This window comes from Sitophilus oryzae, unplaced genomic scaffold (genome assembly GCF_002938485.1).
Source record: "Sitophilus oryzae breed Bouriz unplaced genomic scaffold, Soryzae_2.0 scaffold_1307_pilon_pilon, whole genome shotgun sequence".
NCBI lineage: Eukaryota > Metazoa > Arthropoda > Insecta > Coleoptera > Curculionidae > Sitophilus > Sitophilus oryzae.
This window is the reverse complement of record NW_022145957.1, coordinates 3,840,531-3,858,651: the sequence shown is the minus strand read 5'-3', so window position 1 is coordinate 3,858,651 and position 18,121 is coordinate 3,840,531. Positions and strand designations below refer to the sequence as shown.

Here is an 18,121-nt window from a genome sequence, read left to right as displayed (position 1 = left end):
ACCACTGACAAAGCTATGTTGGTTTACATTTAAAATAGACTGAAGTTTGGACTTTAGTTTTGACTCTACATACATACATACATACTGCCATTACTCGCAGACGAGTATTCGATACGCATCAAAAGATGGTCACACAAGGCCGTTTTCTTTCATGAGCTTTTCTGTGACTGAAAAACCCGATACGTGATATTATTTGCCTATCGCACTCCGGACATTCAAAAATCTCATTGCTCTGATGCCTCTTTATTTTTTGGTTGTCGCTGTTAACTGAGTTTACAATTCTTCTCCATTGAGTTTTATTGTGAATTGCTTGTTCCCAATGATTCTGCATGTTAATCCCCTTTAAGTTTTCGTGGAAAATGTCCTTGTACCTTTTGAGTTGTCCACCCGGCCTCCTCTTACCGCCTACAAGCTCACCGTAAAGCAGAGATTTTGGTATGCGGTTTTCTTGCATTCTGCATACGTGACCAGCCCATCTTAAGCGGGATTTTGGTAACCATGACTTCAATACTCTCGCAGTTAGCTTTTCCAAGGACCGATACGTTTGAGACATGATGGAACCGCCGGATTCTTAAGAGTTGTCTAAGGTGTCTCTGTTGCAACTTGTTTAATGCGTTCATGTGTCGGCGGTACGGCACCCAGGTTTCGCTCCCATATAACATGGTGGGGATTATAATTGCTCGGTACGCTGCAAGTTTTGTTTTTGTACTCAAGTCATGATTGTAGAAAACCCTGTCTTTTAATTTCCAGAATACTCTTGAGGTGCTGCTAATCCTGTGCTGAATTTCAGAGTCGATATTGGCCTTTTCCGAAATCAGACTGCCGAGGTAATTAAATTCTGCTACATATTCCAATAGTTCTTCTCCGATTTTTATAGCATTGTTATGATCTTCTGGGGGAGTGCACATGATTTTGGTTTTGTCGATGTTTAGCTTAAGGTCCTCGTAATTAAGCCTCGTATGCCCAGGTATATGTGTTCAACATTTCTTGTAATTGTAACGTGTTTGCAACTAGAGCGCAGTCATCAGCGTATTGAAGTTCTGTGATGAATTTTGTACGTGTTTTGACTCTACTATCATTTTAAACACATTTGCTATTAAAGATGTCTTGCTTATTGCTCTATAGTTAGTAACCTCAACCCTATATCCGCTCTTATAGATAGGTGTTACAAACGATTTCTCCCTGGATAGGAACCAGCTACAACTGACTTATTAAAAATAACACTTAAAATAAAGGCCAAAATGAAAGGGACGGTGGATATCGGTAATGACGGTGGTTGTTGGGTGTGGATAGCAATATCGGGCTTGAATAGTGTGCCGTCCTTATGACGCACGTGCGGCTCCTCTTCTACCTCGAACTCTCTTTGCCGGCAGGAATCAGCGATCTTTTTGCTGATATCGTTGTTGCGCCCGATTCGTTCGTAGTGTATTAACGGGCAGCCTTGCAATACGTGGGATAAGGATTCCACGCGATTGCATCCTCCGCGGCATTTCTGCTGTTCGGGGGGGTTCGAGGGGATGCCCCTAGTAGGAAGGGCGTTCGCCCTGAGGTGAACCGCACGGACGAAATCACGGCCTGTCCAACCTCTCGGCTTTCTGTTGAGCCAGCCTCAACTGGCCTGATCGCCACTTGCATTTGTGATTCCCGATGTTAGGGGGCCGTTGTTCGCCGCTTGTCGCCATTTTTGTTCAGGGGGAATGTTCCCTGACAGGGCCTGTAATTTGGCGAATATACTGCCCAGCCTTTCGGCCTGCAACATCCTGCTGACAACCTCATCGTCGGTCCTAGACAGCAGGCGCTGCATTCGTCCCAGTAGCTGGTTGGGAATAGCGGAACGCAGCTCCGTTATGCCCAGGCCCCCGTCTCTGACTCTAGCGAACAGGATAGCGTCCGGTACGTGATTGTGTCAGAGGTGCAGGATCCTCTTCGTGGCGCTTTTAATCATCCTGTCCGCTTCCTTAAGGATCTCCCCGGTCATCTGTGTTGACTGGAGACCGTACAAGACCTTGGGAATTAGGTGATCCTTCAGGATAGCCAGTTTTTGGTCTGGTTTGAGGGGGGCCCGGTGCAGTCTCGCTATCCAGGCCTGCAGGTTACATAATGATGGTTTTCTAATTCCTGAGGTGCCGTACATATGGCCCAGGTACAGAAACGCCGACAGGCCGCTGTTTGTGGGGATCTTCGAGGACTTTCGTGGAGGACTTTTTATTGCCGTGGTGTGTTGTGGCTGTTATTGAAGTACACTTCTTAGGGTTTATGGCCATGCCGCGACTCTTTAGGAAATTAGCTGTTTCGTCCAGTAAGAGGGGTATGACCCTGATGTCGTCCTCCATCAAGATAAGATCGTCCGCAAAGGCCATTATCTTTGTTCTGCTGCCTTCCGCCAAGGTTCCGCCGCATTAAAAGGGAAAACAGTAAACATAGAGTACAAAACAATTAATAAAAACATCCATTAACCTAAGATTACTTATTGGTACAAGTTTTTTTTAGTAAAGTTCTTCATCGTTGACAAAATAAAGTATGTCAAATTTTCTTCAACGGGAGTTATTCGTTTTTTCAAACCCACTATCTTTTGCTATGACTCCATTATATTACAAAAATCAGAAACAAACACTATTGCACTATACATTCTTGCGAGTGCCTAATTTATCTTAATTTTTCACAGAAAATTTCTTCCATATGGAAAATACCGCACACCACTTTTTACGTACAACGATTACAAAACAATTAATTATACATAACTACAAAAAATAAAGTACAAAAAAAGTTACATTTCCATCGTCAGAAATTTCATTTTTGTAAGACATAGTCTTAGGAATATTATATGAGTTATTCTTTTTCCTGACATATTTCCAAAAGTCTCTGCTATTCTAATTAATAGAGCTTTCGACTTGCATTATATGATCACGGTAAGAAGCTTCAGAAAGACGCTGACATTCACGAAGTAAGTCGGAGAAATCTTCGTAGTCATTTACATTATTAGTCTCTCTAAACCTCTTATGTGCATTTTTTTTCTTTAGAATGCACTCTTATAAAGCATCACTGACTACCATGATGGAAAAACTGGCTTTTTGATAACCTTCTTGGAACATACAACTCAAAGCTTTTATAAACAGTGTCATAAAACGCTTTTATATCTATATTAATATTATCATAATTTAAAACCTGACGCCAATCAAAGGATCCAAGAAAGTTTATTATCGATCGAAAATTACAGTTTCTAAAATCATAAAACTCCTGGAAAGAATTTAAAGTGTCAGATGACTGACTACTTATACACCCTCCGAAAGACAGAGCTGGATGGTAGCTGTCAATAGATATCAGAGGTTCAGAAACTGATGAAACATTTAAAGAGTCAATATCTGTTGCTATCAAATCCAGGTACCCCCAACTGCATTTGAAATATTATTCTTGTGGCTTAGATTCAAGTATGCAAAAAAATCTGAAACAATTGTACAGTGAGGCGAGAAACTACCAACCGCTCCAGATCCATACGCATCATTTTCCCAATGCACCCCTGGAAGCTTAAAATTTTCGCACAATATATTACAGTTTATTACATTTACTTTTGTCCATGACATGTTCAACAGTGCTGCAGTATAATTCTTAATCTTCTACGCCAGATTTCGGGGGCAAATATACCATACTAAGGAGTACCCTATCCAAACCTTTTCCTATAATCACAAACAGACATTCTAACACTTCACTGTCACAACTAACCTCAGTTATAGGTAATCCCCACTTAGCTGCCAACAAAACTCCTCCACCTCGGGACTTATCACTTTTTTGTATCAAAATGTCATTTAATTTAGTTCGAATTCCCGAAACATTCCGATAGTAACAATTTAAGCAACTCAGTTTTTTGAATCAGAATCATTTTTAGTAATTATTTTGGGAAGTACCTCAACATATCTCATAATCAAATTGGTCTCATCATTATTTCCTCTCTCCTTCAATTCATCCTGAACAGGTTTCATTTGATTCCTCTACATAATAGTTAGGTCAGGAATTGTTCGAATTTAACCTGTACTGGCTATGTTTTTATGATAACTGGCCAGAATTCATTCAAATAAAAACTCTGTTTAGTATTAAACGACATTATGGAGCGTAGACATCTTAACAGAGACGAAATGCTAATCGAGGTAGTTAGAGCATTAAATACAACGCAAAGTGTAATATCGCGATTAAGTGCACGCTACCGTGAAAGTGGTGATATTGCTGAAAGGCACACAGGGCAACAACGCATTACTACCCCTCAGCAAGATCATTTTTTACATTTAAATGCTCAACGCCGACCGACTCGTACAGCACCAGAGCTTAGTTTAATTCTCCAGGAAACACATAATGTAACCGTTAGTCCTGAAACTGTTCGCAATAGATTAAGAGAGGTCAACTTAAGAAGCAGACGCCCCTGGAGAGCTCAACCCTTAACGAGAGGAAATCGAGAGGTACGATATTTGTGGGCTCAAGATCATGTTCAGTGGTCGCATGAACAATGGGCCAATGTTCTCTTCACGGATGAGTCACGCTTTGGAATTCATTCGGGTTCGAGAAGGCTTAGGGTATGGAGAGAACCTGGAAATTTTATTCGGTTGGATCATGTTCAGGAAGTGCACCCTTATCAAGGTGGAACAGTTATGGTCTGGGGAGGAGTCCAGTTAATTGAATCGATTTGAAAAAAAATGAGCTAAGCTGAATTGAATTACTTGTGATATTGTGATAAACTTTTCAATATTTAATTTCCTGACCAGCATGTTTTCTCTTTAAGATTCAATGTGTGTACTGATCTCTAACTTTGAAACTTAGTCTATATCATTTTTAGATGTGCCGCCATATTAAAAATACGTTTAACCGTCAGGTCTCTTTGCGAAACATTGATGTGTAAAAATGCATGCCCAATATAGTTGGTTCTCTAGAAACTTTTATTTCAAACTCAGCTAGGCAGAATTGAACCAACTTTTAATTGAAATAATTATTGATTACTAAATAGAATTATATTCTAGGCATTATCGATACGAGCAGAAACTAGCTTGTTTACTATGGAAAATTGATATGAGGGATGTTACTATTATACCCATAGATGTTACTGTTTCACCAAATAAAAGCATGGTAATATTTTATATAACTAATTGTATAACTATTTATTTTATAAATTTCATCACCAAAACCGTTTATTTACAAGTGTGTATTTTTTATTTGGCTAAAAGATAATAGAATGAATTCTTACTTGTTATACTTTGTGTTTCATTTAAGTACGAGGGCTGTCTTTTATTTTGCCATATAGAGGTAGAAAAAAAAACAGTATATAACTTTTAAACACTAACGACTTTAGAAGTATTCTCCACTAGTGATGTAAACTTTAGTTACTTATATGGACTCGTAAGTTCTTTTAGTTACTTAGTTTTATTTTGGTAATAGGACTCTTTACTTTGGACTCGTTACTTTAGTTACTTATCGTTACTTTATAATCGTTGTTTTGTGTACCGGGTGTTCCACTAAGAATAGCTCTCGGCTGTATCTCGAAAAGTATTAGCTGTAGGGTTTACGGAAAAAATATTTATAACTAAAGAGGCTATGAGAAATTGCTGGAAATTATTTTCAAGTTTGTAGAACGGCCGCTAGGGGGCGCAACTGCAACAAAAAATATGAAAATGGAGTTTTTACACAATTTTGCCTAGATAAGGTGTACCATAAGTAATAGCTTCATAATCTTCAGTAAATTTTGAATATTTTTTGTTAGAGCCATTTTCCCCTATCTGCCAAAATAAAATGGTGGGGGAAGGTTAGATCTGTTTTTATTTAAATATTAATACCTCTGGACTGGATGATCGGAATCTAATAAGCGAGGGCTCGTTTAAAAGAGCGTTTCTTACTCTATATTGTACCATATAAACAATAATAATAAGCTTTTGAACGTAGTCGCTAGGGGGCGTTGTCTTACAATTTAACAAGCATTGCGCGTTTTTTCAAAAAAAATTAAATGCAATAGTATATGCAATTTTAGCTGATAGTAAAGAATAGTGAAAGCTTAAAAAGTCAGCGAAAACCGCATCTTGATATCTTCTTTCAAACCGAAGATATTAGCAAAATTATAATAAATACCAAAAAATAAACCCTTAATTACTTTATTTTTACAACACGGTATCAGTAGCTCTCTTAATTATGCCCATTCTAACAAAAAAATAAGATAGAAACAGTTAGTTTATTTTAAAATCGACGAAATACCAGAATACCATAATACCAGATGTATTAATATCTAATAATTAAGATATTAATAATAGTGATCAAGAAACGATGGTTCGGGGAAGTCATGGTAGGCTTTGGAAAAAAGTTGCATTTGACGTAATAGCATAAACGTCAAATTGTTATTAGATCAACATTTTGATAGTCTTATCAGCGTTTTTTATCTTTTAATTGATTTTTCAAAATGCCTTTATTATTTGAAATAGTTGAAGTTGTTGGCATTTTGAAAAAGCAATTAAAAGATAAAAATCGCTGATAAGACTATCAAAAAGTTGATTTAATAACACTTTGACGATTATACTATTACGTCAAAAGCAACTTTTTTCCAAAGCCTATGTCCCAATGCCATTAAATATACCACGCTTTTCTCTATAAATGTACTGATTCGTATCGCGTATTATTTCATTATATTTTGTATTAATTGATCTTGATATTTGTAATAAAAGACTTATATGCGTTTTAACTTCTGATTTAAAAGCTATCATTCGTGGTGCATCTTCTTCTAAAGTGTTTAAAATATTATCTAATATTTTATCATTATTTAAAATAGTATTTTTGATTAATTCTAAATCTTTATAAACTAATAGTGTCCATTTATCATTGGATACTTTTATTTGTGCGTCTTCATGTAGGTACACTCCGACTGTATTGTTGATTGGTGTAATAACATACTGGGAGTATACTATGGATAGTAGTAATCCAATAAATCTGAAAAGAAATTATTCGTGATATGGTTATAGATTAAAACCAATTTAATTTAAACATTTTTTTTTTTCAAAACAAAATTAATTAGATGTTTGAGTTTCAGGGTAATTCTATTAAACCCGCAGAATTTTGAAAAATTTCTTTTCAAAATGTTCGTTAAATATGTTTTGATTCTTACTCGGTGAAAAATTCTCTTGCGATTATGATAATGATCTAGTATTTGAGGTTTTTCATCGTCTACTGAAGTCCTAACAATATTTTGACAAATTGTTAATTTAATTTCTTTATCTGCGAAAATATAAGAAAATATTTCTAATATTGGAAGTTCTGTTTGATTTTCAACGTAGTAGGTTTCTGCTAAGTTAAATTCATTTTGTTCTTTATATGAACTATAAAATAAAAGAGAAATTACTGTAGTTGGATTAAAATCGAGAGGGATTATATAGTATTTCCTGTTTTTAACAGTTTTACTATTAAAAATATTTATTCTTTTTAAATGAAAGTCTGGATTTTCTTCTAATATGTCGTCAATTATTTTGTGATGAAATTCTTGTATTTTGTTTTGCCAAAAGAATGTAATTATATTTTTATGTTGTTTATCTAATAATTGATTATTGATAATATTTATTTTTGAATAATCAATTAATGATTGAGAGTCATATAATTTTGAGAGGCAAAAATAGGAAAATTAGTTTTTGAAATAAATTGTGCGCATTTTTTGAAATTATTTATTTTTATTCTAGATAAAGCATCAGCATTTTTATTTGCTTTTCCAGATTTATGAATAATTTTGTAATCATATTCTTCAAGTTTTAAACGCCAACGAGCTAATCTGCTGCCAGGGTCTTAATAGAAAATAACCATGTTAAAGGGCGATGATCTGTTATTAAAGTAAATTTACGACCGAGAAGATATGGACGAAAATGTTTAACTGCCCATACGATTGCCAAAAGTTCACGCTCTATAGTGGAATATTTTGTTTCAGCGCTGCAAAGGGTTCTAGAAGCAAAAGCAATAGGTAAATATTTTCCTATGTGTCCTTGTGAAAGAACGGCTCCTATAGCAAAAGCACTAGCATCTGTTGTTAATAAGAAAGGTTCTTCAAAATTTGGATATATCAGAATAGGGTTTGAAGTCAAAGAATTCTTTAGTTCTTCAAAAGAATCTAGACAATCCTGATTAAAAATAAATGGAACATCTTTTTTTGCAAAAGTCTTGTTAAAGGCTTTGATAATTTTGCAAAGTTTGAGATAAATCGACGGTAATATCCAGCTAAGCCTAAGAAAGATTTTATTTCTTTCGGATTTTTGGGTTGTGGAAAGTTTTGAATACATGAAACTTTTTCTGGATGGGTTTAACACCTTCTGGAGTTATTAAATGTCCTAAGTATGCAACTTCTTTTTAAGAAATTCACATTTATCTGGTTGTATTTTAAGATTTGCCTTTTGTAATCTTTGAAAAACTTCTTTAAGTCTGGAAATGTGTTCATGAATAGTTATATCATCCATGTATACTAAACATCTTTCATTTTGAATTCCTAATAAAATATTGTCCATGACTCGTTGAAAAGTCGAAGGGGCATTTTTAAGTCCGAATAGCATTCTGACAAATTCGTAATGACCATTTTCTACAGAAAAAGCCGTTTTGGAAATATCTGAAGGATTGATTTCAATTTGATGAAATCCTGAAGCAAGGTCAAGTGTTGAGAAATATTCACATTTACCTAAGTGATCTAAAATATCGGAAATATTAGGTAAGGGGTACTTATCATCGATTGTAAGTTCATTTAACTTCCTATAATCAATAACAATACGTCATTTCTGTTTTTTAGAAGCGTCTAACTTTTTGGAACAATCCAAACTGGAGAGGACCAAGGAGAAATTAAAGGACGAATAATACGTTGCTTTAACATGTTACTGATTTGTGTTCTAACTTCTTCTTTGTGTATTTGTGGGTATCTGTAAGATTTAGTGTATATTGGTTTAGCATTCTTTGTATCAATTGAGTGTTTAATTTCATTTGTAAAAGTTAAGACATCATTTTCTAAATAGAAAATATCTTGAAATTCGAGACATAAATTAGTTATAAGTTCTTTTTCTTCATCATTTAAATGATCAGTCCTAAGTTGTGATTTTATTGTTTGAATTCTATCAATTTGATTTGAATTTGGAAAATAATTATTTGTTTGATAATTTAAAATTGTTTGTGAAATGTAAGGTTCAATTTGAATATCAGAAAAATTAATTGATTTTGGAATAGCATTACAATTAATTATTGATGTCAAAAATTATCCATGTTCATTGACATGAACTAATGCATTTGGAATATAAACTTTTTCTTTGTCTTGTTTAGATAAAATTGCATCAGTATTTTGTAAATTACATTTTAATTTAAAAATTTGTTCTGTTCTACCATTAATATTTATTTATTTGATTTTTAATTTGTTCAGAATTTAAATTTTGCTCTCTCAGTGTATCTTCAATTTTAAATAAAGGCACCGTTTTAAAATTTGTTATCAATTTTCTATTTTTTAAGTCAACTGTGCATTGATAATGTTTAAGGAAATCTGATCCTAAGATTCCGTCAAAGTCTATATCTAAGTTGTAAATAAAAACTTTGTGAGGATCATTTGTTTTAAAAAGAATTAGAGTAGACTGAGTTATTAATAATTTCTCGTTAGTAATTCCTTGAATTGAAGTATTTTCTGGTATTCTTTGTGGATATTTTTTAACTGTGTTTTCTTTAAAAATAGAAATTCCTGCACCTGTATCAATTAATATTTTGTATGTGTTTGTTATGTCGTTTATGTAGTATAAGCTTTTAATGTCTACAGTGAAAAAAGGTTATAAGTAAATTTCTGTTCTTGGGATTGATTCGTATCGTTTAAATTCAAAGTTTGAATTTTTGTTTGAATTTCGTTTGTGTCCGTATTCTGTGTATCCGGAGGATGGTTTTGGTCGGAACGCAAATGAAAATTTTGCTGTTGAGCATTATCGTAGTTTTGATAGTCATCATACTCTTACTCGGAGTAGTAATTTGAATAATCTTGAGAATTTGAAAATTTAGAATTATCATAAGAGTAATCGTTTGAAAAATTATCAGAATAATTATTTCAGTAATTATCAGAATAATTGTTTGAATATTCATTTGAATAATCATAAGTAGAATAATCTTGATTTACAAAATGTGCTCTGTGATTATTATTAACATTAAAATTAGGATTTCTTTGAATTACTGAAGGGCGTTGTTGATTGTTTGAATTATTTTGTTGAAAATATGGTCTTTGATTAACATTTTGACTTTGTGTAAAATGTTGAGGTTGTCTTTGAAAATTGTTGGAATTTTGTGGATTAAAATGAGTATAATTATTATTCATTTGTCTTGCACGACATAAATCATCTCTAGATAAATGTCCTAAACATCCGCAAGATGTACACTTTGGTGGTGGCAAATTTGGTCTTTTAATAGATTAATTTTGTGGAAATTTAACTGTATTTAATTTATTGATTCTCTGATTTTCAAAATAAGAAAGTTGTAACTCTCTTCGAATACGAATTTGAGCTTCAATAATGTCTTTTGGATTACTTGCACGAATAATATGTCCTATACGTGAGTCTAATCCTGTTAATAATGTATTTAATGCCATAGATTCAATTAGACAAATTTGAGCTTGTTTTTCATTATTTGTTAAATTGGATTTTTGAATATTTGCATGCATTTTTGCATTAAGAACTTGCACTCTGTTTAAAAATGTTAAAGGCGATTCATTTGGTAGTTGTTTAATTCTTTGGAGGTTTTGAATTAATGAAGATAAATCTCTAGTATCACCAAAATGAGAATTTAAAAGTTGTTTAATTTCAAAATGCGAAGATGGGTTTCTTGAATTTATTAGTTGGGCTGCTCTACCTCTTAGTTTATTTTTAATATGAATAACTAATAAAAGTTTTTGGTTACCGGTTGGCATGCCAAAAGCACAATCACATGCATTTAAAAATGTTTGTAAAAATATTTGATTTCCGTCAAACTCTGGTATTATCGAAAATATTTCAGATAGTTTGTATGGTTCTATCTCTGGTTCATTATTCATTTCTGATTCAGACATTTTTATTTTTTATTTTTAGTAAATAATAATAACTAAAAATAATATTTTATTTTATTTTAATTTAAATTAGGTAATCGATTAGCAGAATAATCGATTTATTAAAACTTAATTATTATTTTTTATCGAGTTACTTAACTTAGTTAACAGAATAAGTAGGTTAAATTAAAATTAAATTAAAATAACCCTTGTTAAATAATCGTATAAGAAAATATCTTATTTTTTTTATTTATCGTTTATAAACGTTTAAATAGCATGCCACAGAGAAGCAGCTGTGTCATTACTGGGTCGAAGCTATCGAAGAAACTTCAATCAAGGTTCGATGCCAGAAAATCGTAAGCGGAGCTGTAGCAGCAGAATGGTTACGACACTGCGATGCAGAAGGGCAGAGGAATCCACTGCATTAATATCCCAAGAAAGTCATGCGTGATGTCATTTAACATAGAGCCTCGGATGCTGTCACGCAGTCCGGGTGACGACCGGCGGCTTAGCTTCTGCGATTCCGGGTCGCAAAGTGAAAAGTCAGCTACCGGCCACACGATTGTGAATGATCAGGCATGGTGTGGAGAATTAGCTACTGGTCATCAGAAACTCCAGATGAGAAACACCGTAAACATTGGTACGTGGAATGTGCGGGGCTTGAAGACAATAACGGGTAAACTAGCAATCATCGAAAGCGAGTTGTCAAGGTACAGATTCGAAATTGCGGGACTGGCGGAAACACACTGGCTAGGGGAGGGCTACTTCAAAACCTCTAATGGAAATTATGTCTATTTCTCTGGCAATGACAAACAAACATTCACAGGCGTAGCCATTTTGATATCAGCCAGAATCCATAAATCCGTCATAGAATTTAGAGCTGTAAACGACAGAATAGTTCTTCTTAGACTAGACGGTAAACCTCATAAATTCAACATCATTCAAATATATGCACCGACAGCAACGGCAGAGGACAATGAAATCGAAGAATTCTACAATAAATTAGAACTTACCATCAGGAATATACCAAACAAAGAACTGACATTAATTTGCGGCGACTTTAACGCAAAAGTTGGGAACAACAAAATGAATGATGATCTAAAAAATATCCTTGGAAAATACAGCTTGAGAGAGAGGAATGAAAGAGGAGACCGTTTAATCGAATTTGCCATCAATAACAGCTATTCTATAATGAACACTAGATTTAAGCACCACATTCGCAGACTCTATACTTGGAGAAGCATTGGAGACAGAACACGGAATGAAATAGACTACATATTGACCAACACCCGCTGGAAATCCTCCATTCAAACAGCACGTACATTACCAGGGGCAATATGTGGATCAGACCATCAGCTCCTATTTGCCAAAATAAAACTGAAACTTAAAACACCCTTCAACCAAATAACACCAACAAGATTAATAAAAAGAAACAGCGAAGAAATTCTCCAAGGAACCCAGGCTTTCCTGACTACCTCAACAGAAAATACAACAGCCCAAGAAATATGGGAAGCATTCAAACAACTGCAACAGGGTCAGAAAAAGAAGATCAATCGATAAAACGAAAACACTGGTTATCGAACGAGACATTCCAGATCACCGAAGACAGAAGACTTCTCCACCGGAAAGGCATACATACAGAAGAAGAGAAAGAAGAACTAAAATACCTGAATAAGGCAATAAAGCAAGGAGCAAGAAGAGACAAACAACAATTTTACTCTGATATATGCAAAGAAATCGAGGGACACAGTCTAAATAACCAACCAAGAGACCTCTTCAAAAAAAATAAAATATATTACCAGGGACTTTAAAGCCAGAAATTGGGCAATCGAAGATCAAAATGGAACTTTAAGAACCAAAAAAGAAGACATTATTGAGGTGTGGAGATCATATTGCGAAGGTTTATACAAAGACAGTGAAGAATATAACTATGTCGACCACCACGAAAATTCAGAGAAAAAACCGGACATCCTTAAAAGTGAAGTTGAATTGGCCATAAACAAATTAAAATACCATAAATCACCAGGTTCAGACATAAGACAGCAGAAATAATAAAAGCCGTTAAAGAACCTGGATTAGAAATGCTTCATCTGATCTGTAATAAAATATGGCACACAGGAGAATGGCCCGACGACTGGACACACTCACCATTGTCACTCTCCACAAGAAAGGGAGCATACATAAGTGCAGCAACTATCGTACAATTTCCCTCATCTCACATGCCAGTAAAGTAATGTTGCAAATTATAAATGAAAGACTGAAAGCTTTTCTAGAAAGAGAAATTCCAGCAGAACAAGCAGGTTTCACCAAGGGCAGAGTCACTCGGGAACATCTTCTGAATATGCGCCAAATCATAAAGAAAGCAAGGGAATTCAATATCCCTCTTTATATTTGTTTCGTAGACTATAAAAAAGCTTTCGATAAAGTCAGATGGCATCACCTGTGGAAAATCTTAAAGGAAGTGGGGGTACCGCAACACCTTATTTCGCTTATCATTCAGTTGTATCAGCACACTACAGGATCAGTTAGAATACTGGATTCAGCTTCAAAGGAATTTTCCCTCGAACAAGGAGCCAGACAGGGGTGTATATTGTCTCCTCAACTATTTAACATATACGGAGAATACATAATGAAAAGGTCGCTAGAAAGATGGGAAGGAGGCATTTCAATAAATGGCCAAAAAATAAATAATCTACGCTTTGCAGATGATACAGCACTACTCGCTAACAGTCAAGAAAATTTAATCAATTTAGTAAATAGGGTAGAAAACGAAAGCAATCGGCTCGGTCTGGAACTAAATACGCAAAAAAACAAAATTATGATAGTTGATAGGCAACATAACAACCATCCAAATATAAGTCATATCGACCGCTTTGAAGTCGTTAAGTCATACGTATACCTGGGATCTAAAAAAGTGTATTAAACAGATTTTCGATAGGAAGCGATCACCGCATTGTAAGAGCCGAGATAAAAATAAATATAAAGAAGGAAAGAACTAACATGATACTCAAGAAAAACCACAAGAAATGGGTAGCCCCTGAAAATAAAGATTCTTATAAGGAATGTATAGCCTCAAATCTAAATTATGAAAATACTAATACGATAGACGAAATATACGAAAACATCAAAGGGGCCACTCAAACAGCTATCGAAAAATTTTGTCCCAAAAAAGTAAAAGAACAAAAACTGAATCAAAGAACAGAACTTTTAATGAAACAGAGAAGAGATATGGAGGACAAGAGTACACAAGAATATAGAACTTTAAACAGAGAGATATCCAAAGAAATCAGAAAGCATAGGAGGCAACAGAATACGGAAAAAATTAGGAACGTCATAGAGAAGAATCAAAGTTTGAAGGTATTGAGAAATAGTACAATGGGAAGAAAAGAAATACAAAAGATCAAGGATCTGCACGGCAACATAGTAACACACAAACAGGAAATCCTACACTCTATTAAACTTTTCTATCAAGAACTTTACACATCAAAACAGCAGGGGATCAAAACCGACATCCGAAAGGTAATAAATCAGGGGTCGGAAGAAATTCCAGAAATAACCGAGGAAGAAATTATCAGTGCCCTTAGAGATATGAAAAACAATAGAGCTGCCGGCGACGATGGACTGGTAATAGAGTCAATCCAAGAAGGAGGACCAGAAATCATCAAAGCTTTAAATGTCCTATTTAATAAATGCATTGAAGAAGAAATAACCCCATCACAGTGGAACAACGCAACCATCATTATTGTACACAAGAAAGGTGACGTTACAGACCTTAAAAACTATAGGCCCATCAGCCTTCTTAGCCACGTATACAAATTATTTACTAAAATACTCACCAAGCGCTTGACAAATAAAATAGACTTTTTTCTTTCGAGCGAACAAGCAGGTTTCCGATCAGGTTACGGAACAAATGATCATCTTCTAACAGTCAAGGTACTTATCGAGAAATGCATTGAGTATAATAGACCACTAATGCTTGTCTTCGTGGATTTCGAGAAGGCCTTCGATTCGGTAGACCAGTGGAAGCTTCTAGAGACACTAAGTGAGAGTCGCATCGATCATCGATACTCCTCAATCATAAGACATATATATGATAATGCCACGGCAAACGTCAGAATATCGACAAATCAATGCACAGATAAATTCAATATCGATCGAGGGGTAAGACAAGGCGACACACTGTCCCCTAAACTATTCGTTGCTGTGCTAGAATACTTTCTAGTACTAGAATACTACTTGAATACTTCCAACATACTTGTTAAAAATGATAAACTGGGATACTGATAAACTTAAAATGATAAACTAAAATTAACATCGATGGCAAATTGATAAATCATCTCTGTTTTGCAGATGACATTATTTTAATAACAGACAACATACAGGAGGCACAGAATATGCTGGATATGCTGAATGATGCTTCGGAAAAAGTCGGTTTGAAAATTAACTTGTCAAAGACACAATACATGACAAACCTAGTACTAAGTGGAAATTTAAACATTAATAACATACCTTTGGAACAAGTGCATATATATAAATACTTAGGGCATGAGATCGGTATTAGAAGGGATAATCAGACCCACGAAATTCTACGAAGAATAGGGTTTGTCGTGGGCGGCATTTGGCAAACTAAGGCATATACTGAGATCTGATATTCCCATATGTTTAAGAAGAAAGATCTTTAACCAGTGTGTCTTGCCTGTCCTCACGTATGGAGCTGAAACGCTTACTTTGACAAAAAAGAACATACATAGAATACAGGTCATGCAACGGAAAATGGAAAGGTCTATGTTGGGAGTTACACTCAGAGATAAAATACCCAATCATACAATACGAAATCGAACAGGAGTAAGAGATGCGGTGATATCTGTCTTACATCTTAAATGGAATTGGGTAGGACATGTGACTAGGATGACAGATGGACGGTGGACAAAGAGACTTGTGGAATGGAGACCGAGACACGAGGCCTATAGAAGCAGAGGACGACCTCCTAGTCGATGGACAGATGACATTAAGAGGGTGGCTGGAAACTGGATTCAAGTGGCACAAAATAGAAGGAAATTGCTAGAGTTAAGGGAGGCTTTTGTTCAGCAGTGGACGGTATAAGCTAAATGATGATGATGATGATGATACCTGGGATCACTACTGACAAATACAGGCACATCGGAAGAGGTGAAGCGTAGGTGCAACATGGCAAAGGTAGCTGTTGAGAGACTGACCAAGATCTGGAAAGACCGCCAGATTTCAAGAGCCACCAAAAACCGGCTAGTCAACTGTTTGGTACTCCCAATATTGACGTATAGCTGCGAATCGTGGACTCTCAGGCAGGCGGAACGTAAGAAGATCGATGCTACCGAGATGTATTGTTATAGACGTATGCTCCGTATCCCATGGACTGAACGCCGTACAAACGTTTCCATTATAAATGAACTTAACATTACTAACAGGCTTTCCTGTAAAATCCGACTAAAACAACTAAAATATTTTGGACATATAATGAGGAAAAGTCCGGACAATATGGAAAGACTCATAATTCAAGGCAAGATGGAGGGACGTAGACCACGTGGCCGCTCTCCAACTCGATAGATAGACCAGATCACGACTAGCTGTAGCAAGCCAATGCACGATGTCATCGAGATGACAAAAGACAGAGGCGCATGGAGAAAAATCATCCATGATGTTACGCTGACCACTACACTCCCTAATGGGGGTCAGGACTGAAGAGAGAGAAAACGTTTAAACAATATTCTTTTTCAAATTAATTTTTTTTTTCAAAAAAAATAACACTAAAATAGAACGTAATGATTCGTTGTGTACTTACATTAATTTTCCAAAAACCATACTTTTGTCTTGTTCTCAAAGGAGTTTTCTACCAGGGGTTTCACTAGGTGTTCCTAATCCGTAGATCTGCCTATTAGTGAGGACGCCAGATGTGTTTTTGTTTTCTTTCTTGATTTTTCATTCTTGATTTTTCTTAGATTCTTTCGCTTGAAGGATTGGAATTCACCGTTGGTAGTTAGAATACTCGTGTTCTACCGACGTTTTGTGTATCCTACCGACTGCGCCAATTGTTAGATTTTATCTTTCACTTTTACTGTTTTAAAAAAACATTAAAATACTTAAAAAAAACACTTTCTTAAGTTTTAAAATTTAACAAAGTAATATGAATGAATTATATGAACTTGGATACGACACGGATCGAGTTGTTCCTCTTGGAAAAGAGATCGGCTTAAATATTCTTAAAGTTGCTGAGTCTTCGCTTCCCATCATGGAACTGCGACTTGTTTACTGAAGAGACCATGGGAACATCGTAGTTGGAAAGATTCTCAGGAAACATAATATAATTGTTAAGTTAATAATGAGTTATATTAGAACGAACTTATACGTTTAACTTTGGAATAAACAATGAATAACAATAAATAAGTATAAAGAGTAAATAAGGTCATTTGAAGGTTAAATATGGATATAACATATATGATGTCTGTCGTATCGTCACTGGATTCCGTATCGATCTGGCCTGATATTTTATTTGAAACGTTTGGCGTAATTTTTACGTTCGCCAGTCAACAACCCTGTTATCGTTTCACTGCTTCTGTGGAGGGCTGTCAAGATCGTTTCAAGACGCCTCTCTGCGCTTTAACCTCACTTTTGGTCACCCGGCTTTTAGAAACGGTAATTATTTAAATCTTGCTGCATAATCTGAATCAGCTGCTATTTCGAAGCTACAGGTAAAGATAAGATATTATCTTATTAGATTCGTTATTATTATTGAATATTTTTAGGGTAGAGTTTTGGATTGGCCCACCTTAACTCGTATTTGTATTTTGCTGGCACATTGGTTTTCTTTCGTTTTGTCCTCCAGAATGTTACATGGAAGAAAGGACAGTTTCTTTGTTTATATATATATATATATATATATATATATATATATATATATATATATATATATATATATATATATATATATATATATATATATATATATATATATATATATATATATATAAACAAAGAAACTGTCCTTTCTTCCATGTAACATTCTGAGGAACAAAACGAAATTCATATATATATATATATATATATATATATATATATATA

At 34.8% G+C, this 18,121-nt stretch overlaps 1 protein-coding gene across 1 annotated transcript in view; it reads left to right on the top strand.

Moving 5' to 3' along the window:
• The window catches only part of LOC115874898 (guanylate cyclase 32E), a 106,946-nt gene that overhangs the window by 16,806 nt on the left and 72,019 nt on the right, over positions 1 to 18,121 (top strand). Inside the window, exon 7 of the mRNA XM_030890198.1 lies at positions 5,004 to 5,109. Within this exon, the coding sequence (XP_030746058.1) occupies positions 5,004 to 5,109 (106 nt within the window). The remainder of the gene's footprint in view (positions 1 to 5,003; positions 5,110 to 18,121) is intronic.